This window comes from Letharia columbiana (genome assembly GCF_014066305.1).
Source record: "Letharia columbiana isolate WasteWater2 chromosome Unknown Sc0000030_s1, whole genome shotgun sequence".
NCBI classification, from domain to species: Eukaryota; Fungi; Ascomycota; class Lecanoromycetes; order Lecanorales; family Parmeliaceae; genus Letharia; species Letharia columbiana.
Window position 1 is genome coordinate 276,656 of NW_023501073.1, and position 23,345 is coordinate 300,000.

The 23,345-nt window shown below is 48.1% G+C and overlaps 12 protein-coding genes across 12 annotated transcripts; 3 read left to right on the forward strand and 9 right to left on the reverse strand.

Annotated features, from left to right (window-relative positions):
* Positions 1-544: 544 nt before the first annotated feature.
* On the forward strand, positions 545-1,927 carry HO173_008375 (uncharacterized protein; the record flags this gene model as incomplete). Its single annotated transcript, XM_037310275.1, has 1 exon — positions 545-1,927. One exon carries the CDS (start codon positions 545-547, stop codon positions 1,925-1,927), a length of 1,383 nt encoding a protein of 460 aa, XP_037162861.1.
* A 161-nt stretch (positions 1,928-2,088) lies between these two features.
* On the reverse strand, positions 2,089-4,129 carry HO173_008376 (uncharacterized protein; the record flags this gene model as incomplete). Its single annotated transcript, XM_037310276.1, has 3 exons — positions 2,089-2,421; positions 2,479-4,032; positions 4,091-4,129. The coding sequence occupies 3 exons, from the start codon at positions 4,127-4,129 to the stop codon at positions 2,089-2,091; spliced, it is 1,926 nt and encodes a 641-aa protein (XP_037162862.1).
* Positions 4,130-4,805: 676 nt separating this feature from the next.
* Positions 4,806-6,376, reverse strand: HO173_008377 (uncharacterized protein; the record flags this gene model as incomplete). Its single annotated transcript, XM_037310277.1, has 2 exons — positions 4,806-5,183; positions 5,249-6,376. The coding sequence occupies 2 exons, from the start codon at positions 6,374-6,376 to the stop codon at positions 4,806-4,808; spliced, it is 1,506 nt and encodes a 501-aa protein (XP_037162863.1).
* A 1,034-nt stretch (positions 6,377-7,410) lies between these two features.
* Positions 7,411-7,749, reverse strand: HO173_008378 (uncharacterized protein; the record flags this gene model as incomplete). The annotated part of the gene is made up of 1 exon (XM_037310278.1): positions 7,411-7,749. The coding sequence occupies one exon, from the start codon at positions 7,747-7,749 to the stop codon at positions 7,411-7,413; it is 339 nt and encodes a 112-aa protein (XP_037162864.1).
* A 249-nt stretch (positions 7,750-7,998) lies between these two features.
* HO173_008379 (uncharacterized protein) lies at positions 7,999-8,417 on the reverse strand (the record flags this gene model as incomplete). The annotated part of the gene is made up of 3 exons (XM_037310279.1): positions 7,999-8,094; positions 8,154-8,345; positions 8,412-8,417. 3 exons carry the CDS (start codon positions 8,415-8,417, stop codon positions 7,999-8,001), a joined length of 294 nt encoding a protein of 97 aa, XP_037162865.1.
* A 2,304-nt stretch (positions 8,418-10,721) lies between these two features.
* On the forward strand, positions 10,722-11,419 carry HO173_008380 (uncharacterized protein; the record flags this gene model as incomplete). Its single annotated transcript, XM_037310280.1, has 2 exons — positions 10,722-10,814; positions 10,862-11,419. The coding sequence occupies 2 exons, from the start codon at positions 10,722-10,724 to the stop codon at positions 11,417-11,419; spliced, it is 651 nt and encodes a 216-aa protein (XP_037162866.1).
* A 466-nt stretch (positions 11,420-11,885) lies between these two features.
* HO173_008381 (uncharacterized protein) lies at positions 11,886-12,601 on the reverse strand (the record flags this gene model as incomplete). The annotated part of the gene is made up of 2 exons (XM_037310281.1): positions 11,886-12,455; positions 12,512-12,601. The coding sequence occupies 2 exons, from the start codon at positions 12,599-12,601 to the stop codon at positions 11,886-11,888; spliced, it is 660 nt and encodes a 219-aa protein (XP_037162867.1).
* A 968-nt stretch (positions 12,602-13,569) lies between these two features.
* On the forward strand, positions 13,570-14,195 carry HO173_008382 (uncharacterized protein; the record flags this gene model as incomplete). The annotated part of the gene is made up of 3 exons (XM_037310282.1): positions 13,570-13,802; positions 13,885-14,034; positions 14,180-14,195. The coding sequence occupies 3 exons, from the start codon at positions 13,570-13,572 to the stop codon at positions 14,193-14,195; spliced, it is 399 nt and encodes a 132-aa protein (XP_037162868.1).
* Positions 14,196-14,426: 231 nt separating this feature from the next.
* On the reverse strand, positions 14,427-14,970 carry HO173_008383 (uncharacterized protein; the record flags this gene model as incomplete). The annotated part of the gene is made up of 2 exons (XM_037310283.1): positions 14,427-14,921; positions 14,965-14,970. The coding sequence occupies 2 exons, from the start codon at positions 14,968-14,970 to the stop codon at positions 14,427-14,429; spliced, it is 501 nt and encodes a 166-aa protein (XP_037162869.1).
* A 676-nt stretch (positions 14,971-15,646) lies between these two features.
* Positions 15,647-16,259, reverse strand: HO173_008384 (uncharacterized protein; the record flags this gene model as incomplete). Its single annotated transcript, XM_037310284.1, has 2 exons — positions 15,647-16,052; positions 16,117-16,259. The coding sequence occupies 2 exons, from the start codon at positions 16,257-16,259 to the stop codon at positions 15,647-15,649; spliced, it is 549 nt and encodes a 182-aa protein (XP_037162870.1).
* Positions 16,260-17,056: 797 nt separating this feature from the next.
* On the reverse strand, positions 17,057-17,986 carry HO173_008385 (uncharacterized protein; the record flags this gene model as incomplete). Its single annotated transcript, XM_037310285.1, has 4 exons — positions 17,057-17,096; positions 17,159-17,374; positions 17,425-17,818; positions 17,887-17,986. The coding sequence occupies 4 exons, from the start codon at positions 17,984-17,986 to the stop codon at positions 17,057-17,059; spliced, it is 750 nt and encodes a 249-aa protein (XP_037162871.1).
* A 786-nt stretch (positions 17,987-18,772) lies between these two features.
* On the reverse strand, positions 18,773-20,579 carry HO173_008386 (uncharacterized protein; the record flags this gene model as incomplete). The annotated part of the gene is made up of 2 exons (XM_037310286.1): positions 18,773-20,251; positions 20,304-20,579. 2 exons carry the CDS (start codon positions 20,577-20,579, stop codon positions 18,773-18,775), a joined length of 1,755 nt encoding a protein of 584 aa, XP_037162872.1.
* Between the last annotated feature and the right edge of the window lie 2,766 nt (positions 20,580-23,345).

Consider the following 23,345-nt stretch of genomic DNA (forward strand, 5'->3'; position numbering starts at 1 on the left):
TTGGCGATGGGGGCAAATGTTAGGTTCCAGATCCGGGTGTTGTTGCTGGCTGTGGAGGACTTAGAATACCCGCTATCTCTTATAGGGATGCGTAGTGACTGACCCCTATGACAGTCTTGTAATGGTGACCTGACAGATAATAGCGCTAACCGTATACAGTAGGTGTCTAACCGTGAAAGATATACGGCTGACAAAGATGGGCGTAGTAAATAGAGGCTTGGCGTAATTAATTCCTAGCTCGGTAATTAAGATATCACTAGTAATACTCGATTTCAGCCCTAAATACCTCTGAATTCTACCATTTCCCTGGAATCTCACGCTTCACCTTACTACAAGCCCTTTGCAGTGCGGTCATTTGGCTATATATGACTGTCAAATGACCGAGTAGGTCTGACCTGACGTCACGTGTCATATGAATCCCTAATCTCTTAGCGATCTTTTAGCCTGCGATTTTAGTGTTTCAATATCCCAGGCATTCATGGTTACTTCTCTTTACAACATAATATACGCGACAACAGGACGGAAAGACTCTTCGATGTGAGCGATGGCAAATGACAATTCTCCCCATCGTGAACAGATAGACGTGATCTCCGGTGCTCGAATCTTGTCCCAAGGTTGGGATTCGGAGGTCCGTTATGACATCCACATCGAAGACAGCAATATCAAAAACATCGTTTCTCATACTTCAGGCGTCGGCTCATACACACCCGAGAAAGTGTTAGATGCCAGGAACTGCCTGATTGCACCATCGCTCTGCCATGCTCACATTCACTTGGATAAATGCTTCCTGCTCTCGGATCCCAAATTTGCGGATCTCGAGATTGTCAAAGGCGATTTTGCAGAGGCTATGGAGATCACGGCCAAAGCAAAAGCACGCTTCGACAAAGATGATCTTTTGAGAAGAGGCAAATGGCTGATTGCCGAGAGCATTGCTGCCGGGGTGACTCACATGCGTGCTTTCGTGGAAGTGGACCACATCGTGCGTATGAAATGCCTAGATGCTGCCATCGAGTTGAAGAGGTACTTTGCTACAGCGTGCGATATCCAAGTATGTGCTTTTGCACAAGAACCGATCTATTCGGGAACCCATGGTGCCGCAAATCGAGAGCTCATGGAAGCGGCAGTCTTCAACGAGCATGTCTCGGTCGTAGGGACTACACCATACGTGGAAAATGATGAAGACAATATGAAGAAGAACATTGAATGGGCTATCAGGATGGGATCAGCCTGTATAGTACACCTGGATTTTCATTTGGATTACAATTTGGATGAAAGTCGAAAGATATGGACAGATTTCGTGGTCGAAAAGCTCGAGTCGATGAGCCTTTATCAGAGAGACCGATTGTCTTCTGAGAACACTACCGTTATCCTGAGTCACTGCTCTAGACTTACACTACATGACGAGCCAGATTGGCGAGCGCTGAGCCAACGCGTGCAGCACCTCGAGCTTTACTTCGTCGGACTACCTACTTCGGACCTCTACATGATGGGAAAACCTCGAGTGGATCAAGCAGGTCAAGGTGGGGGCGAAAGAGTCAGAGGTACGTTACAGATACCGCAGATGATCCAGAAATACGGCATGCAGGGTGCCATCGCCATTAACAATGTCGGTAACGCCTTCACGCCCTACGGAAGCTGTGACCCATTGAGCATTGCCAGCACGGGCGTCGGACTATATCATGCTGGAACGAAACAGGACGCTCAAACGCTGTATGAATGTGTCTCTGGCCGAGCAATTGAGTCTATAGGACACACTTTGAGGTCATTTGCCATAGGCGAACCCGCGGATTTTGTCCTGTTTGATATGGGAGGGGCTGAGGGCGGCCTGCTGTCTAGTCAAAGAGGAAGGAAGACTCTGCAGGAGGTGCTTTACGATCCGCCAAAGGAGAGAAAGACGGTTTTCAAGGGCCATTTGATCACTACCTGACACTCGAGGGCCATCTTCTCGGTTTCCAGCACAGGGTCAAGAGGCTCCTCTCCGGCCATCCCGATATATGTTCTCCAATATCTCATCTATCACCACCCATAAAAGCAATCGCTTTCTTCATTTTCAGCCCTCTTCACCTTCGAGCCTCCCTTCTCAATCAATCAGATGTTCGGTGTTATTTCATCCTCGAACATACTATCTGCCTTCCTCGCGGGAATTTTCAGCCACCAAGTCCCATTGTCCATGGTCTTTCGATGGTAGTAGACATCCGATGTCGTGAATTTGCCCTTATACGACTTGCCGTTCAAATCACGATAACGAACATACTTGAGGACTGCTGGGGCTAGATCACAAGACCCATTTGCGAACGCTGAGTGGAACTCATTCGCGTCGAAGTGTGAGAGGGGATGCGGTCGGTTTAAGGATAAGAATGTGATCTTCTTGAGTCGAGGATGGCTGGGGAGAAAGTTCTCTATGAAGCATGCGCGAAGTTCCTATGTGGTTTCAGTGATACGGCTTTGTGCAGGACGAGACATGAGTAATTGACCCACCGGACATGCATAGTCGAAGCCCCATTCAATGCTCTCCAGTGCTGGTAGTTCGATCGCGAGACATGCCATGAATTTCGGTGTGATGTCGAACATGTCGGCAGGAAGCACCAGATGCTTCAACGATGTCTTGGTGCTCAAAGCCTTCACGAAATCTGACTTCCTTGGATACTGGCACTGGGAATACGAATTCAGAGAACGTATGAGGTCTTCGAAGTATCTCCAGGAACTTGGAGACTGGATTAGGTGTTCGTGCTGGATCCAGGATTTTTTTGATTGCAGCAACCAGGCATTTCTGGCACAAGCTCTACCCCATTCCGTACCATTTCCCAGATGAGGCGCTGCTTCTGTGACCGAGAAGGAAGCAACATCAACCCGAGTATCTAGCAAATTGGATCTGATGTTAGCTACGTTGTAAATGTCCGGTGGCCGTGCGAATGAGAGGAAGTGGAGATTGTGCTGAGTTGATAGGAAACTCATGAAAGGACCGGAAAGCATCTCATAATTGATGTTTGCAACCTTGTGGACTTGTGCATGCTTTCCGAGATCATCCCAGACATTTGGAGCCACTCGACATGTTGGCAGATTGAGTTCTTTTACGGTTTTTGGATTGAACACTGTCTGAAAGGACCACCATGGCAAGCCAATATTTTTCAAGCATATGCGCTCAAGATTCAGCGAACCTTTGGAGCTCCGGAGTATGTTCACGTCCGGGGGCTCCCGTGGATCATTGTATCTTGCTTTGACTAGTGCCTCAATTCGATCGCAAGAAGGCTCGAGAAAGAACTTCTTGAAAAAGAAAGCAGCATCCCCGGGCTCCACGAATGCTTCATCTTTTTCCCAACCTTCTGCCCGGTTGCAGTTGCTGATACTGATGTTCAACGATCGTAAGGAAGAAGAGAGAGCCAAAATGCCATCGCCGAGATGACAAAATTCATCCACGAATTCCTGACTGTCAGACAATTCTGTGATCGTGAGGTTTGCCAGACGTGGCATACCCATGAAAGCTGCTCCTACCTTGAGGCAATCTAGAGGTGCCCTCACAGGCATCTTGAGTGACCTTAGTCTCGTCAAATCAAAGCCGGAAAGCATTATCGGACTCCAACTCGCCCATCGAAGCTCGATGTTCAAAACCTCTGGCTGGAGAGCGCACAAGCCTCGAGCACCTTTGAATGTATGGCCAGGGGCGTCTTTATTCACGGACTCAAGAGTCTGTGGCAACCATCCCGAAAGCGTCAAGCCTCGAAGAACTTTACTAAACTGTCTTGCTCGACAATCGAGAAACGCGTTGACAGATAGCAGGGCTGCTTCGATCTCGCATGCCTCACATGGGGACAGTGGACACTGCCTGTGGCGAATCCGGGTCATTTGCCACGTGCTGCTGATCTGCACCGAGCCATCATTGATCCCCCTACATCTTGTGGTGGATTGTCCACTGCCTTCCACCCAGTATGGGCGAAAGTGGATATGTACTTCGTTCCAAGGGCGGCCAGCCAGCAATCTATGAATCGTCTTGCAAGTTCTTGTGAGGTTGAGGTAGTCGCGGCCAGTTTCAAGCTAGCGATATGTCAGTTGGCGGGTATCCCCAAGAGCTCTCATCGATCAGAGAACTTACTTGGTCCGCGATAGCGATGACGAGTTCCAAAGGCAACATTCTTGATCAAGACTAGGGGAGCTATCAAAGACCTAGATGTTCGAGGGCCCAATCAGTGGCGAATTTGAGCTGTAATGAGAAGTCGAAGAGATCCTAAGAGAACCACTCTTGCGCATGTCGACACGAGGAAGTGCGGAAGAATTTCTTTGTCTCCGCTGATGGCTTCTCTTCGTGTGAATGCACCCTCGAGACAAATAATGAATGGACTATGACCCGGACACAGAGCGGAAGGCTTACTTGTGAATCCGTAGAGAGAATGCGATACACGGTGTTGCAGATCCTCCCAGCTGGCGTTTTGGGAACAGGATGTAATATGTCCAGGTCTAGCAATTGCGCGAATGGAAAATCCAGCAAAACCACTCCAGAGAAATAAGACCATTATATCTGCGGGGTCGGGAGGCCGAATTATAATGGAATAAATGAGCCATAGACGGTTGGGTGACCGCTCCGCCGGTAGGCTTAGGTAGCATCCGAGGTATCGCAGCCATCGGCTTGGCGGAAACGGATACCAATCATTCTCTTCGCCACTTCACACCTGGAACGAGGGGTTTCGGGAGACCTACGAACTCCGAGCTTTTGACAAGGCGCCTTAATTTTCACGATTTGGTGCTGGTGGTGCCTCCGGTTCTATCTACTCATTTCACCCCTGTCTTTCCGAAAGCCGAAAGCCCGTCTTTCAATACGCATCTTGTTCTGCCTCAAATTCCCCGTCCCAATCGTCCACAGGAATACTTGGCGTACGCCCTTCCGCAAAGATATGCTCGCTCTCGTGCGGTGGGAGACACATCCACCATTTGCCGTCAACGGGCGTTTCTCGGTGATAATACACATCTATGTCACCACAATATTCATGCCCATATATCTGGTCCAAAGGCATGTAGCGGACAAGTTTGAGGTTCTGTGAAACTTCGTCGGCTAAGGACACAACAAGAGAGTGGAATTGCGCGGGATTGAAGTCTGGCAGTGGTTTGGGTTGCTTTAGAGAGAGGAACGTCAGCTTCTTTAAGGTTCGTGTGCCGCAGAGGAAGCAAGATGTAAATATTCGTTGAAGCTCCTGCAACGAAGACAAAGTCAGCATTGAGTGCTCTTCATCATGAGCTGAAAGACCCTGGTTCTTACAAGGTCATTATAGTCAAATCCCAATTCCAGATGCTCCAGACTGGTGAGAGATGTCGCGATAGAGCACAGACAGCCACTTGTTATCGTGTACATGTCCGCTGGCAACACTAGGTGTTTCAACATCGTCATATGCTCAAGCGAAGACAAGAAATTGTCAAGATTCGGGTACTCCGCTCCAGCATCTGGACCAAGCCGAGGAGCTTCTCTAGACACACGAAGTATCATGTGGGCGCTGGGGCCGTAGAATATGACGTCCGTCCCATCACATTGGTCTTGCGGGCGCGCAAATGTAAGCTCCTTCAGCGATGACTGTTGCTCTAGGAAACCAAGGAATACTGCCGATAGCATATCATAGCTGATCTCGGTCAGACTGTCCAATTGTGCATATGTCTCGAGGAATCCCCATACTTGTCTGTCAGCCGAGGAGTACGGCAGGTGAAGTTGTCTAATGGCCTTCGCATTGAAGATTATGCCAAATGAGTACCATGGCAAACTCAAATGCTTCAACCGCAGCTTCGTGATAGTCAACGGAGCCTCAGCCATCGGATCCGTGTCATGTCGAGAATGTCGCTCGCATAGCCCGAGAAGCTCCTCCTCTGGTGGGCAAGGAAAGAGTTTGCGGAAGAAGAACCCGTCATCTTGTGGTTCTACGAAGCGCTCATCTCCAGCCCATGAGAGTGGACGATTAAAGTTTGTCATCTCGATGTCTAGTTCTCGTAAGGTTGGTGCACAAGACATGATGCCTTTACCGAGGTAACCGAGCTCAGTTAGGAATTCTTCTCGGTCTGGGATATCCGTGATTACGAGGCTCGCAAGTTTCGGCATGACATTGAGTGCCTGTCCGAGTCGAACACAATCTGACGGCATGCGTACGGGCAGCTTCAAAATTTTCAAATTGGTTACCGACATGGCATGCAAGATATTAAGGTCCCAGTGGTCCCAACCCAAGTTGATTTTGAGTGTCTCCGGCCGCATAGCCCTGAACCCGCCACTCTGTATAAGGGAATCTGAGGTCAAGGAGTAGCTGCTAACACCACGGTAGGGCAAGTAGCCGCTGAGCTTGAGCTCCTTGATGCTCTTCGCGAGCTCGTAATCATTTTGTCTGAATAGCTGCTTTGCTGCAACCATCCTCTTTGCAAGAAGAACGCAACACCTGCAATTTGGAGGCCTGCAAGATCCGAGCCCATCTTGAAGATTTTCGAAATCGCCTCTAAGACTTGGGATTATCAAAATTGCAGCCCGTTGATTCAATAAGCGATACTTCGGAGCTCTCAGTAAGGTGCAAGCGGTTTCTAATGCATTGAATTCAATATCCAGCGATCGCCTTTGCTTCTGCACCAGGAGAATGTGCAGCTCCTTGCACGTCAGACCAAATGCTACGATGTCTCGGTGGCTGCACAGCTAATATCACAACGTCAATTTTTTGGGCTATATCAAGCGTGGGTTTTGCGCACTTACATGATCCGCGACAGCGATGAGAATTTCTGTAGGAAGCCTGCGCCACTGATATCGAGACATCTTATGTCCTTCGCAATTGGCCTCGGTCATTCTACGAGTAAATGCTGCCATAGCCGCCGTATGAAGCATGGGGCTCGATATCAAGTCGAACTCTCTGGTGCTAAAAGCGGGGAGTGCAAGGCTGTGACAAAGCCGAAGGATGAAAGAGATATCTGTGACTAAGACTCAAAGGTTTTCGAGTCCGAAGTATTATACTAAAAGTGTGGAGATTGTCTTGTTTGACACACAAAGCTCAGGGCGAGGAAAAGAGTGGGCGGGGAAAAGAAATGGAAGAACGAGTCAGAGATTTTCATGGTACTGGCTTGGCTTCTCATGCAATGAGAAGGTTTTGCAACGGTTTTCGCCATTCTGGCGTCTGCCTAGCCGCCGAGAAGATGGCGAAGAATGCCAGGACCAGTAGATTACCCAAGTAAAAGAAGGGTCACAGTTGAGCACGAAGAACCCGATATTTGATAGGCGCTGCCAGCTTCTGCTCCTGATCCGAAAGTGCACATGATACATGCCGAGGCTTGGATGTGTTCGCTGCACGTAAGCACCCGCACCGCTTCGATCAATGTCACAGCATTGGTCTTGCGGTCGGATGCATTGAAAATGCCGTCCTTATCTCTTCTCCTCTTGGCTCTGCCGTCGTCGAAATGCCGGCCTCAATCACGACCCATAGTAGGTATCAATCTCGAGGCGAACGGCTCCTGTTGCCTCGGTGTGATGGACGGTCGTGGTTCCGACGCCGTCTCGAAGTACCCATAATTGTCTTGCTCGCCCGAATTAGAACTACGATTGTTGTTGCCGTACTGCCGATCACGGTCATCAGACCGCGAACCGTCCGGTTTCGTATGCATCCGATGAAGATCAGAGGAATAGTAATGATCTCTGAGTGGTTCGGGCGGACCGGTCCCATGACTGCCAGACGCGCCAACGATTGGTCGGCTGGCATCCGAATCGTCAGATCTCAAAACATGGCCAGACTCGAGGCGAGAAAACATCACAAGACAAGGACGTTGACCAAAACATGCGGAAGGGAGTCGGCTTGGAATGAAAAGCTGAAGTAGAGAGTTTTTATTTGGTTGCTCGTTAGGCAAGAGCATTGCCATCGTCAGCATTATTCGTATCCTCATTCTTCATCGTTAACGTCATCTCCGTCTTCAGAGCCCAAGTTTGACTTCATCTCGGACTCAGAATCCCGTTCCAGCATAACTCACTCCCCAGACTTATCCTGTACCCACTGACCTTCCTCACGCATACTTGGCTCCATCGTCATCGCCATCGCCATCCTCCACCTCGTCTGAAGAATCGGCTCTGTCTTCTTTCTCCCCCTGTGCATCTTGATCCTTCGATAGTAATGCTCATCAGTCAAAGAAACGAGGCCGTCGATTCAGATCACACATACCATGCGTGCCAACATCCTATTCCATCTGTCATCCTGACAGCGGTGGAGGCTATCTCGTGCAGTAGCCATTGGAAAAATGAACTCTCCTTCGCTTTGCACGGGTCCTTGAACCTCACTGAACCCCCCTTGGCCGTTGGGCACTTCAATCATTTCATCGCTCAAGTCTGGACCCTCGTGAGCTTCCTGAAATTCCTACAGTATCTGTTAGTCAAGGGTACTATGTGATGTGCAGTAACCACTATGTGATGGAGGCCGTACTGCCATGGTGATTGGATCCCAGCGCGCGCTGATCTAGTCTCTTAGAATCTGCTCCGGCCATTTAAATAAAAACGGAATAGAGAAAAGAACCATCCCCTAGCACTTCTCCTAGCAAAAAAAAGCAGACCAGCATCGGATCGTTAAGTCGTTAGCAATCTAAAAACCAAATAACCCGCTTGACGTAGCAAATTGGTCTTCATCAATCGAGGCTTGCCAGTTTGGCCTGGTATGCCGCTTTGACCTCCTGTTGGATCTCTAACCGTATCCTCGCCTCCATTTCTCCCCTCAGCTCTTGCCGCAGCTTTCCCTTCAATTCCTGGTTTATCTGCTGGAAGTCTTCAAAACTTATAGCCAAATTGTTGTGAAAACAGGGAAATTTGGTGGGGCAAGGATCTGGATTGCACGGTGTCAAGGAAGCTTTTGGCTCATTTCCTGACCACTTAATTCTCACTTCATCTGACCACCCCCAACTTTCAAAGAGTTTTGGAAAAGAAATCTTCGATTTGAACCTTTTTTTCTATATATATTTAGAACGGCTCGGAATAAGTGATGTGGGTAGTAGTACTCGAAGGTGGCTTTGCTGTCACAATATTGAATGAGAAGGCCGGTGGATTGAGCGGTACAAAGGTCTCGAAGATAAACAAAGGGCATTGAGCTAGCCATCCGAACATCATAGTACGATACCTGACTGTCGCAGCTGGTATTGACATGAGTGAGGCTTCTTAGAGAACTTCAGTCGACCCAGCATGCTATGGTGCCTGTGCTGTGTAGTAGGACAAATAACTTTAAGTCGCATCCATGACTCTCGATCTCCCTGTATCAGCAACACCATCAACGTGTAAGAGAAGTAGACCATCACGGCCTTGCAGGTAGTGAGTCAGCACTCGATCGAAGACGTCTCTTTGCCCAGCGTTGAGAGTATGTGGATCGCAGGCTGGAAGCGGGTGGTGGATCGGATCTTCATTCCCAAAGAGGTGGAGATGATTTCACAGCGTCGAAGCATTGCAGATCATATATGCCCTGCTTCAACTTACTCTGAAATAGTGACGTGCGTGTTGTTTGCCGCTCGTGGTGAGAGCACCACATTGCTGTATATGAGTTCGATTGAATAATACCCATTCACCATAGCGATTATTATCACTGCACAACAATCAAAAGTGAAGACTCGTAAGGCGTCCCCAATCATCGCGTCTCTCTTGCTTGTAATAGGGACAAAACTAACACAGTATGCAATTCTCTCAAGCCAACAATCCTCCATGTTCTCAAACCATCGACTACACCCCAGCCCCGAACTTCGATAATATGATCAATTCCCTAATCGCCGTCAAAAAGCGTACGCCTATCATCTTGATCTCGAAATTATATTGAAAGCTCTCGCACCGGCAGAGATAGGACAACAGTGTGAAGATCTATCGACTGCGAGCACGAAATGGTATTGTGGATGTAGGAATGCGAAGAGTTCAACAGAAGAAAACAATGTCATTGAGTGTTTGATGGCGCCGATGGTCCGTGCTTACGACGGGGAACCAAAGATACCAGAGATCTGTTATAGCGTTGTGGTCCCACCAAGGGCCAGAGCCAGGACGTCGAAGCAATGGTTGGCCTCACCAGCCGTGCTCTCTGCGCGTTTGCGTTCAAATGTACATAGTTCCGCTCTTGCATCCCGAGCTAGAATAGCATCCTTTCCATTATAACCGCCTGATACCAATTCCATCATGCCATTCTGCAAATAACCTACGTGCGGCTTGTCCCGTCCTCTGCCGACGTCCTTGACTATGCTGACTCTGAATAGAATGCGGGAGGGAAGAAAAAAAAAAAAAGAACGTCCTTGACGAGAATGCTGACTCTGAATAGAATAGAGGTGACCAGAGTGCAGATGAGGTGACGAGGATAGAGGTAACCGGAATGTAGGTGGCGCGAATCGTAGGTGACGAGGATAATGTAGCTGACGAGAAAAAGGGGCCCCAAAAATAGGTAATTAAAAAACCAATTCGACAGGCACTTCGCGACCTTAAAACAGCCATCGATCGTGAGCGGAGTGGAATCGAAGAGGGAAGCGACGAGGCTTTGCGGAAGGCGGCAGAGGCGCTATAAAGTCTGAGAGGTGTGTTGTTAACTCACTTACATGGTGATTACACTACTTTCTGCATTGAAAGATGCCAGTCCAGGTCACTGAGACCGCTGGAGTTTTTGGTGCCACTCCCTGGCCTTGCAACAGGTATTTTCCCATACGGCATCACCAAGCAAGCCTGGTTGTTGGAGCACCTGACGAAGATTGTGGACGCCGCTGATCCAGACCTTGAGGCTCGAATGCCGAGCTCAAACGTCAACCTTCACAAATTCTTGGACAGGGCAGCAGACTTTGGAGTAGAGGAGGCTCGCTGCCTGGTGGAAGAGGCCAAGGTATGTGAGAACACCTGCTCTGTTGACATTCGCTGATATACGTACAGATACTGTGGCCAACGCTCTCGCTTGATGCACCCAACGTTCTCGCTTTGTGGAAGGGCCTGAGGGGGTCAAAAGAGTCCATCCTACCGTATAAGCGTTTGAGTGCATTCTTCGCTCTTGGAAGCAAGCGACTCAATGCCCGGGCGGCTGAATGGAAACAAGAGGACATCCTACCGACCATAGTGCATGGCATCATAGCAGACATAGCAATTGTGCTGGCACATGACTCTGAACCGACGTCGTCGTCACCAGAACTCACTCCTAGCATGTGGGCCGAACTATTCATGTCCTTGACACGTATTGGCGAAGAATTGGTCGACTACAACAACCGGCACATGGCAGCCATCAAAGACGCCAATGGCCCACAGGCGATGGGTGACACTCTGGAGGTCATTGCAGCGACATTTGCGAGGCGGTCAGACGTGGATTCATGCAAGATGTGGATGGACCAGATTGCAAGGTACATGTATGTTGCCATGAATTCGAAGAACGAGGAACTTGGCAAGCAGCTGGAAAAGATCGTGGGCGTGCTGAAGACACTGGAGCTGAACGCCCAGTGACGGTTCAATGTTCTTCTTGCACGTTTGAGGATCGGTGGCGACCTCTCTACTAGATGTGGCGGGAGATGTCCACTCTTTATGTAGCTGCAATGATTGTCTTCGAATCACGATCCCATTGAATGGCACCGCTGATGTAATGAATGCAACCTGTGTGGCAGCGTGTGCATCGTTCGCCCCAGAAGCCTACCGTCAATCCGAATTGCTCAAATGGAGCTGTCACTAGTACCACCGGTGCTTGCAATTCAAGAGAATGTAGGATGCATTCTGTTTTATGCGGCGCTTTTGTACTGATGACTCAATTTCAGGACGTCGAAAGCAGCGTCCTCCTCCCCCCTCGCTTCTCCCATCATCGCCAGTGCACTGCATAAGCACACAGCCTTGGCTGTGCATCTCAGCGCTCATAAGACCTTTGCCGTAGAAAAAACCGTTAACTTTTCCAACACTGACTTGACGAATTTCATCGAATTTACTCTGTCAGGCCTTGCGAGCTTCGTCTATTCTCTTCCGCTCGCCCGACGCATTGGCCGAAGTCGAAGCATGAAGTTGCGCGTACTTTTAACACCCCACACCTATGCAGCTGCGCTTTGAAAGACAGGCTCTGTTCATGAGAGGCTACCTTGTCATTCAACGCTTGTTGCTCTCGGAGAAGCTGGGCGTTGCTGGGGTTGAGGTCCTGGATCGTGGCCTCGCTGCAGAAGAATTGTAAAGCCTCTGACAGCGCCTTCTTATCCCTATCTGATGCGAAGTTGTACTCGTCATGTAGTTGACAAACTGTGGCGTCACTATGGCAGGAAATACTGTAAGACGCTCTGGTTGCGACTTCCTTACGGCGCTCCAACTGCTGACTGCTTAGATTCTGACCCGGACCCGATAACGGCAGCCTCCGCTCCGGTTCCAGCCACCAGGCATCTGCCCGTCTCTGCCACGCACGCCAGATTGCTGGGTCCGAGATCGCCATCATCCCTTCCTGAGGCTGTCTGAATCCCTCCTTGCGAGTAATAGGACCAAAACCCTGCGGATCTGAGTTGCTGTAGGTCTAAAGGTCAAAGGTCAGCATCACCAACTACGGTCAAATTCACGCCAGGCACGGACCGTACATTGGTAATTTGAGGACCTGGCCATCAAGCGCACATCGAGGGTCCTGTGCCATTCTCTTCTGTTGTCCGCAGCATCCAGAAACATCCAATGTCAACCATCGAGTGTTTCATGCGTAGCCCCTCGACACGGCTATCTCAATTGCTGCACTGTCAGCTCGAGCAACGAGAAGGATCGTGAGGAGGTGATGCAGGCCTGCAGCGGACTGTTTTATCAGAACACGACGGCTACCACTGTATTCAAACGTTAGAAGGACGAGGATTCAGGGGCTGATACACGGGTGACATGCCTGTTTCGCTCGTATTGCAAAGTCTTTAAAGTGTCTTTGATCTTTCTACCACGCTGCGCGCATCTGAATCTTCACCAGTACCGATTCGTGGAAATACTGCCAATGTATGCTCGAGCAGCAATCTTGACAATCCACAAAATAATATAATAACAGAACGTGATACTGCCCCGGTCGTCCATCTTTCACGCTGTACCAGGGTCTCGAACCCAGAGGGTAATTCTCCCAGCCTGCTCGAGCAAATCTCTTGATGTCCTGTAGTGACTATCTGAGCAGCCTGCAGGCTATCATATAGGATGCTTACTTAGTCAGGGCAAATGCTGTAAAGCCAATGGAACAGTATACGAAAATGAAGCAGCTGGCTGAGGCAGAATGGGATGGCGCCTTGAAGGACCTGGGGCTACTTGTCAGTAAGAGATCGTTTGAACCCTTTCTATACTCGTGTCTGTTTAGGCCCGAGGATAGCAGTACTGCAGAGTGATAGACCACTAAGAGGTTCAGGACCCGCACTGCCGTTTTGATGAGTGCCACTTGGAGTGACGAGAGTTCAGATTCTCCTACGATGAATCTGATACCAGAAACCATAATATTCCTCAGATTCTAGGGCCTTCAACTGCTGCCGGAGTAAAAGGCATAGAGGGACTCGTCGTTACGTTATCGAAGAGCGCTAGTGGGCCGCTCGATATTTACCTGAATTTCCGGCACATTTTCTCACTCACCTCACCTGTCTTTTCTCACATATGTCAGCTGATAACTTCTCTTCTCAACCATGTCTTCACCCAATGCCCCTCCTGAAAGTGAGTATTGGCGCAAGGAGGTCCTTGGAATCCAGAAGTTCCTAGCCTCCAAGTCATTGAACCTATCACGAGCCCTGGCACCAGGCGACCTTCAAGCAATGACAGAGCCTGTGGAAGAAGGACCAACACTCATAAGCAAGCTCGAAGACCTGACCAAGCTACAAGAACAATGGCTGAACGATATTGACAATTTTCACAAGGCGCCGTGGCTGCCAACGAGTCAGAGTAAAGAAACTGGATAAAGATCACGAGGCCGTGCAGAAGCATATTGATGTTCTCAATCAAAGGACATCCTTCAAAAACGAACAGGTCACGAAAGCAGAGGTCGTCGCTCAGAAAGCTTCTGAGGACAAGGATAGACTGGCCCACGAACTTCAAGGCATGCAGAAGCAGAAGGAGGACCTGGAACGACGGAGTGCCGATGCGAACGAGACCCTGTACGTATGATTCTCTGTTGAGATGTCTTACCCATTCTGCTCTCTCATGAGTCGCCAGACATATATAAGAGTTCTCTGTTCCTAAGATATGTCTCGCGGCCGAATTGTCTACCGAAAGAACAATGCTGACTCCGAAATCATCAAGGATCATCGTCACCTGACAAGGTTCGCAGTTGTACAAACGCTCGTGTGGACAAGAAAAAGTCTCACTGGGATGATGGTATAGAGTATGCCTGCGCTTTGTGTGAACAGAGAATGCGTCTGTGCACGGTGGTCGACAGTGAGCAGCGTGTGCTGTTGTTGCCTCGCAAGGCAGCCGAAAACGAGGGCCGCGGGCCTACAGAAGCGACATATTGGACGAGATGATGGTCCTGCATTAGCTATACAGTCATTCACAATACCCAATCATCAAGTCCTTTGATTCCACTCCTCAAACTCATAGATTCCAACCTCGTCGTCGAGACGGACCTCCATCCGTGCTCCATACGGTCCGTTTTCAATACACAAAACCCATTCCCACCCCCACACCTTAACCCTGCACCGATCAAGACCCCCCGTGCCACACTGATCCTCGTATGATCACTCTGCTCCACGATAACCAAACCCCTACGCTCGCTACAGCATCTCTGAGCTCGTACCAAGACGATTTTGCCCTCCTCTATCCCTTTGAATTCCCGCACCTCCTGCGCACCACAGCTGCTCGCTAGATCCTCCGTCAGGTCCTGGATCCTGGTTTCCCTCTGGCTCAGACTGCCGATGAACGTCTCCTGCGTCTTGCGTAGCTCAGCGTTGGCGGTAGTGAGGTCCTGGATCGTGGTCTCCTTCTGGCCAATGCGCCGATCCCGGGAATCTGGCTCGTCGGTTGACGCCTGTTGCTCTCGGCTAAGCTGGGCTTTCAGCCCCCGAATCGTGGCTTTTCCCTAGCTGAACCTTCATTCTCGAGATGCTGGCTTGTGATTCAACGCTTGCTGCTCCTGGAGGAGCTTGGCGTTGGTGGTTCTGAGGTCTTGGATCGTGACCTCGCTGCGGATACTGCTCTTTGCTACTTTGTTATCCGACGCTTATTGCGCTTGGAGAAGTCGGGCATTGGTGGTTTTTAGGTCCTGGGAACGTGGCTTCCCTCTGGCTAATGCTCTTTGCTAATTTGTTCGTCAACGCTTGTTATCACTTGGTGAAGCCGGGCATTGGCCGTTTCCAGTCCCTGGATTGTTGCCTCGTGTTGCCGGAAGAGAGTAACAAAAGTCATGCATCTCTAGAGTGTGAACACCCCTAATGAGATTGTACAATTCAGGCACCTTACCCCACAAAAGCGACGATTTTTGTAGAATTTTCCTTAAGAACCGTCAATTCACCTGCAACGGGGGACTTGTAAGAGTCATACAATTCGGGCGCAGCGCCATGACAAAGGCGACAATTGCACAACCTTTGCCTAAGCACTGTCACATTACCTGTACAGTTCAGGTGTAATGCCAGAAAAGTGACATTACCTGCAAGGGAGAGCGTCCAGAAGTCGTACAGTTCAGGTGCAGTGCCAGAAAAAAAGCGATATTCCTCGGGAACTATCCCCCAACAAAATCCGCGACTCTACCTGCAAGGAAATCGTCCGTTTCACTCAGGACCCCAACTTCGGTAGGATGGTCAAATTCCCAATCGCCACCAAACCGCGCACGCCCGTCACCTCGACCTCGAAATCAAACGCCATCGACTCGAATACTCTCGTGAACCGTGTCACCAACAGCATTGAATAATAGAACATGCTCCACGTCATTGCCGCCCGAGGAAGCACACTGAGGATGACGTGCCTGGAGGTATCTGTGTTCGTGTACACCAGCTCGCTCTGTCGGATTGCTTGGTTCCAATGGCTTCGGTGATCGATCCAGGCGTCGTTCGTTGCGACGGCGATGCAATAAAAAGCTAGTTGCGGAAGGATATCGTCGCCGTAGTGGGAGAAGGTGATGCTAATGAAGCCCGGGCCGTCCCAGCCTGAGCTCATTTCAAGGTTTTCGTGGGGACGTGCGCTGGTAAGATTTGATTAGTGTGAGTTCGGAAGCCTTGGAGAAAGTCAAGAAAGTCATGACTCACCTCAAAGAAGGGTTCGTTGGGGTGTTTTTCGACGGGACGGTGATGTTGGAAATAGCCAGAGATGACAAGGAGAGAGGTGAGCTTGTTAAGACGAATCTGAAGAGCGCGGCTAGAAGAACAAAACAAGTCAACTTGAAAGGCATTTTGATTCCTCGCTGCAGCGTCGGAGAAAGAAGTTGGAGTCAACCGCTTTTCACAGTGGTCGGGTAGCGCTTTTGAGCGTTTGTTTGGCCTCCCGTCCTTGATCCGCTTGGGTCGCTTGATGTTGCTTTCGATGCTATTGCCGGTATGTAAATTCACCACGTCATGTCAGCTTAGCTCCGCTTGCTGCTCCTTCTGATCGTACTCCACAGATTTGATAAGAAAGAGAATTTAGGCATATGAAGTGTATGACCACGCATCTGCAAGAAACTGATAAGACGGTCACAGAGGACAAGACGCAGAGCCACCGAGGGCGTGACGAGTGAGGACATCCGAGGCAAGGCAGAACAGATGGGTTTCTACCACCGTTGACTTGAGTTTCTGCTCAGATTGCTTATTTCGGTAAGCCCGCCCTTTGAACTCCACGTGCGTGGCTCTATGTACATCGATCCCTGCAATAAGCCAGGACTCCACGTTTGCAGTGAATGCATGAATCCGTTGCAGCACGCAGAAGACCCCACGGGATGAACCCTACCAAGAACCTTCCTTGAAGACTGGAATCTATGAGCGGGTTTTTAGGCTCACTGAATTGAGTCTTTCTTTCAGTGAATGCCCTAGTATTAGCAGGCTGTTAGTTACTTCGAGCCAAGTGAAGGTCACTTAGGTCATAACATTCATCATGCATGAAGCAAAGCCGTTAGTGAATCGAGCCTAGTGAACCACACTTAGGTCATAGCATTCATCATGCATGGCCGTTAGTGAATTTGAAAGTGCACCATCCATAAATCTTATAACGTTCTCACAGATGCTTGGAAAAGAATCCAGCCAGCTGGGTATACCTACACCACCAAACGTCAGTAACCCGAGGCCTATGAGGAACCATTGAGCTGCGGATATTTACCCTCTCTCGAACTCCTTCAAGTTCTCTTTGTCACCCAGGTTTGCTCTTGCACCCATCCATCCGTGATGCATAGAGCCGTACTTCTCTACCACATTCTCATCGTTCTTCTCCAGTGCCTGCCCGTACTCTTGCATCAATTCTGGCGTTCCGTCTTCTTTGGAGAAAAGGCAGATGAACGGTATGGTCAGCTTCTCGGCGTCTTCTTTCACAAGACGGCTGTGGTTCGCGGTCAGAGACTGGAAAGTGCTCACGGTCATGGTACATACCCAGGATGCGCCGTGCCAGCAGCTTTGAACTCCGTCCCTGCACCAGAATTCAACACAGCAAGTTTCCCACCCCAGCACAACCCATAGCATCCCCAGCATTTTACATCCCCATATGCACCCTTCGCCTCCACCACCATCTTTCCCAATGTCTTTGAATTCACGTCAATATTCGCAGTTCCCTGCATGAACTCGCCGGCAATTTTCTTTTTCTCATCCGTGTCCGGCGGGTAGAGACTCAGCGGCAGCGGTTTCCCTTTGAAGAAATCGGGCACTAGAACAAGAGCATCGAGGGAATGGGAGAGTAAGTCGGCGCCTTGTAGAGTTTGGGGTGTGGAGCCGAAGACGTCGTAGACGGCTATGAGGGCGCGGGTGGAGTTGGGTGGGCCCGTTTGATCTGAGAGTGAAAGATTGATGTTAAAGGGGTTTTATTGGAGAGAAGGTGGGAAGCCGGGTTGGACTCACAGACATCGAGACCTGCGAGCTTAGTGTAGGTGCCATTGGGCTTGTAATCATGCGTTGTAACTGCTGGGAGAGAGCAGCATGCTTTGTCAACTTCCGCCATTGTGTATACTTTGAATTGAGCTCGAGTGTCTTCTGCAAAGGGCTCAATGGTTTTGCTTTCATTTTTGGTAGTTCATGCTTTGGATCTTGTACGAGTACAGAGGTACGGAGTACTTCAGAAGTAAAAGAAGTTTGCTGCACGTCGGCTCCGAGAATCGGAGATACCGGCTACAACGAGGTCAGACAAGGATCGGACCCCACATGCAATCTACCGTGTTCACTAGGATCTGCAATCACCGATAAGTCCGATCAGCCAAAATGTCAGCAAAATTGTATGGCAACTTGATACAAAACTATTGAACAAATGCCTTTTTTTTGGATTTTAGCTCCGTTCAGAGGCTTAACGCACCTTTATATACAGCTAGCGACTACTTCAGGTGGCGGTTGATGAATTTGTTAGACTGCATAGCCCAGTAGTTTGCATTTGGGGTGGAAACGAGTAGCGTCAATGCCTGAGCTCCTTGGGGTTTGATGGTGGAGCAAAGGTGTAACTCTGTAGGCCCGCTGCCAGATGAAGTGTCAGTCGACAATGGTAGATATTGACAAAAAAAGCACAAAGTACGAGATTTGTGGCCCATGAAACACTCATTTTGGACTGTTTCTGCACATCGACTGTCAGGTCTTCTCTCAGTCCTTTACCTCAGGGGTACACGATACTTAGAAGCTGCCACTTTTCTAGGAGCTTGCCCGCTCTGTGGAAAAGGAGGCGCGTTAGGACTTAGTCCGGTAGAGGGAGATTTTGAGAACCTCACAAGTCCGCATCGACGGCTCAAGGGCCCGTTCGGGGTCAATTGACCTTGTTAGGCTCTGCTGCAGGGGCGATATGACTCGCTGCTATGAAATCTAATTGGGTCTGCTCTTCTGCCTCTGGAACGTGGGTCTCGGCCACTTTCTCTTCTTGCACTTGCTCATCTACCACAGGAGACTCGTGAATTTGCCCAACTTGCATTACATCCAGGTCCGATTTCGCTTCCTTTGTTCCTGCCTTCTCGCCCTTGGCCTTCTCTTTTCGATGTTCTTTTTCCTTCTTATCTTTGCGCCATCCAGGACCGTACTTCATTAATAGCCACAAGCTAGGGCTCAAGGCAATCCAGACGAGAGAAGCGAAAGTATAAGCCCATCCAACACCCATCTTATCGATCATTGGTACCACAACAGCAGTCGATCCTGCTCCAAGCAAGCAACGGAATAGGTTATTGGCTGCGGTCGCCGACGCCGCGTTTCCGGGATTGATATCGACCATCAAAATTTGCATGACTTGAAAGGCAGCCATGGAGCCGTAGCCGAACACAAATAACAGAATGAGGGGACCAGCCAGGTTTGTTCTGTAGTCCAGAGTCCAACCATAAGCAATCGAGCCTATGTTGCCAATGTATAGCAAGGGTAGGGCAACCTCAAGGCGCGCTTTCTCAATCGGAAAGTTAGTAAGATCTTGGTGGCGATTCTTGGTCAATGGAAACCCGTTTTTCTTGGCGTGTCTTCGATAATTCCAATCGATAGCCTTCCCTGTGGAAAGTGCAGAAACCACACTACCGGCACCGAAGGGGATGTAGACCAGACCCAGCTGCAGCTCATCGAAGCCGTAGATCTTTCCAAACAGGTAGGGTATACCCGTTGTGGTTGCATAAAGAATGGCAAATAGCAAGCCACTGCAGAAAAGAATGAGCCCGGATTCTTTGTCCCCAGCGATGACCAGCGTCGACAGTGGATTGGGAAACTTCAGTCTATAATTCTTGCGAACAGCTTCCTGCTGGGCGGCATCCACAATAATCCCAGCTTTGATCCGGCGCCTTTCCCGTATGATGCCTGTCAGTGACTGATTCAACTTTGGTGGCGGGATCGAGCCGTCTCCCACCACTTTTCTACATGTCTCTGGTAGAAACAAGAAGAAGAACACGAAATATGTGGCAGAAGAGATGGTCAAGAACCAGAAGATCCACCACCACCCAAGATACTGGGCAATGACACCACCTATGATGGGACCCGCGATGGGGCCGAGGATTGAGGCAACCGAGGTGTAGCCAACATACATCCCTCTATCCGCACTCGTAACAAGATCGGCAACAACTCCGTTGCAAAGAGCAACGGTTCCACTGCTACCAGCGCTCTGAAGACACCGCAGCACCAACAGCGCAGCGAAGTTTCTTTGCAAAGCCAGCCCAATGTTTGCCGCGATATAGACGATAAAGCAGTAGATGTACGCTGGTCTTCTGCCGGCACCATCGGAGAAACCAGCGATCATCATTGGGGCCAGTCCCTGAAGAATCTATACAGGCATTAGTATTCATCGAGCGCGGTCTGAATGCAGGAATACCTACTAAGAACGTGGTAACCGTCAGGTTTATTTTCGAAATGCTCACGTGGAGATCCCCAGCTATCTCGTTCAAGGCTGGCAGATATATGGTGGTGGACATAGGAGAAAAGACAGCTCCCAGCGCCGCTGAGAGGACTATGGCCTTCTTCTGGGGACCTGTGAAGGCAGAGTATGCCACATCGGAGGTAACAGGTTGCTCACTGACGGGCTCAACGCTGGATTCCAGCTCCTCCGCTACTCGTTCTGGCACTGGCACTTGGTCTGGCTTCGTTTTTGCCATTGTGCCTTGGTCGTTCTAAGTCCTTGGAGGAAATGGTGAGCTCTCTTTCGCTGTGCAGCACTTATATACCGCTGTAGGGAAAAGAGAAGTGGCACCAGGGAACGCAGCAGGAAAAGTCACAAAGGCGTTCTTTTCGCGTTGGATGGCCATGGTTGCATGAGGGAACAGCTGAATTTTACCCTTATATATATCCGGCCACCAAGGCATGAGAAATGTGGCACACTCACTCGAAACCGCGTGCAGTGGGCGATTACAATAATACTGTAAGCTTATTAAGATAATCAAGATCTGCCAGAAGTAATAGGAGTCAAAGTCTTTTACACCTTACTCTTTTATTCCCATAGGGCTGTCAGGGTCGAAGGTAGTAACCGTGACAGTTGCCCACCAAAAGGGAAAAATGATTGCGTGTTTGCTGTCCACCGTACCACTACTCAATTGTCATGGGGATGAGGACATCCAATCTCTTTGCAGCTGTGTGTATGGTCCACATAGTAAGCAACCTCTTCCAAGTCGTCATTATCGTGGTTGTTGCCGAAGACACAAAGGGTAGGGCAGATTACCGAATCATACCCCAAAATTTTTGTATAGGGGTATGACTCGGTAGTTCGCCCACAGGAGTATTGTGATTGGGACGGTGCAGGGCGATCTCCAGATTTACTGGCTCGGTGATCGACGGCGTACCGATCGTAATACAATACAAGACCAACGCTCAGTGTGAGTATATCACTGAGGTCTTTGGTGATTCATATCGGTGACGATGATGAGACTTCGCAGGGTCTTTAGCAGTATCAAAGGAATGGTTGTCATGTCTTCTTCCACTGACTTCATTGAGCCTGGGGCCATTTTATCCTTTGCGCATTATACGAGAGAAAGCGATAAGTTCTATTCTCACTTCATATGCGAAATAACGAGGCGGAGAGTGTCATGGTTTTTTAGTCTCAGTAATTCAGACTCACGGCTAGCCGGGGTACCTATGGCCAGCCCTACACTCGTGCCTCGCTTCGGGGGCCAATCATATCGCAAGCTCATTACGGCATACCCCTCCCTTAGAGTCTGAGTAGGAAACCCCCGAATCGCTACATGGACCGTTAATTTGTATGGGCCCACCGCAATAATCACCCCGTTATCGACTTCCTCCATTTTTCCAGCCATCACCACATTATCTTTTAACATCAATTGAGGGGCCAATAGACCTTTCGAGGTCGCTGAACAAGTACATAAACTTTTTATTATGATCGGATAGCTCGTTGTTGTCGCATAAGCTCATCCGAACACATATTCTCCGCTAACGATTATAGCACCTACCTTTAGCCGATCACCCCCCAATGATTAAATTCCAGACGATGACGTATCGTATTCAGCATTATTAAAAGATTATATAACGAGTCGAGTGTAATGATTGAATCACAAGTTTGACTATATCACTATCTAATGGAAATCGAGCACTGAAGCTATCCCCCTATATACAGATTTATCAACTCGAAGATATATTACTTAGAAGTTAAAGAGAGTATAAAATATATATCTTAAATAGTTTTAACGCGCTTAACGCGTTTAAAACGAATTAAAGTAGATAAGAAAACTATAAGAGGCGCTTAGATACGCGATTTTCTCTTTAACGACGATAGCGAGATATTTTCGAATTATATATACTAACCTCTTTATAGCTTATAAAAATATCCTTTCTTCTAACGAATACGAAGTTTTAAGATATTTAGCAAATCAATTCTAGAGAAAAGAAAAAAAGTTATATATTTAATACTCGGGTATAAAAGTAGAGAGAAGAATATTTTAACGTTTATTATTATTATAACGACGATATAGACCTTTCTATATTTAAAGACGTCTTTTTCTACGTTCTATATACTTATAAGAGACTTCAACGCCGTACGAGATATCTTTATTCATCGATATCGCCGCTATTAATATCTAACTTTATATTAAAAGAATAAATTATCTCCGCTTCGCTCTCCGCTCTACTCTCCGCAAGTTCGATCGCTTATTTATTTATATATATCGCTATAGCGATACTCTACTTACTTACTTACTTACTTACTTACTTACTTATTTATTTATTTATATTTATTACCGCGACGACTCTTATAAGTCTAGTCGTTTAAAAAATAAGAGAAGACTACGGCGTTTAATCGAAGTAATTTACTTCTTAATTACTATATTATAACTTCTAATTTAACGAGAACTTATTTAATTATATTATTTAACTTTTTTTAAGAATTTCAAAAAAGGCTTTTTTGTTAAGAATTATATGTACGTAGAGTGTGAATATTATATATCGGGCGATACATTAAAAAATTAAGTCTTAATAGAGTTTTTTACTTAGACTTATCTTAAGGTCGATAGAATTAAGTTAAGACTAATAGTTTTTAATTAATTAATTAATTACATTATATTACTCTAAAGTCTTATCTTAATAGTCGACTATACGAGACGCGTAACTAATCTATCTAATCGTTTTTAAACTAGTCGAAAGCTAAAAGAGAGTCTCTTATAATCGTAGAGCCTCTAACTTAAGTATTATATTCTTCTTTTTAACTCGTAATTCTTATATATATATATATGCTTATAGACTAAATAAAGAACTTTACTAAGCTCGAGAGTTTTATAGAAAATAATATCTAAATTCTAACTCTTTTATTAATTATTTTACTTGACGGGATTACTCTAATAATTATTAAGGATTATTACTCTTTAGTAATTTATTACTTAATAGATAAAGTCGAGATTTAAGATTCGATACTATTATAT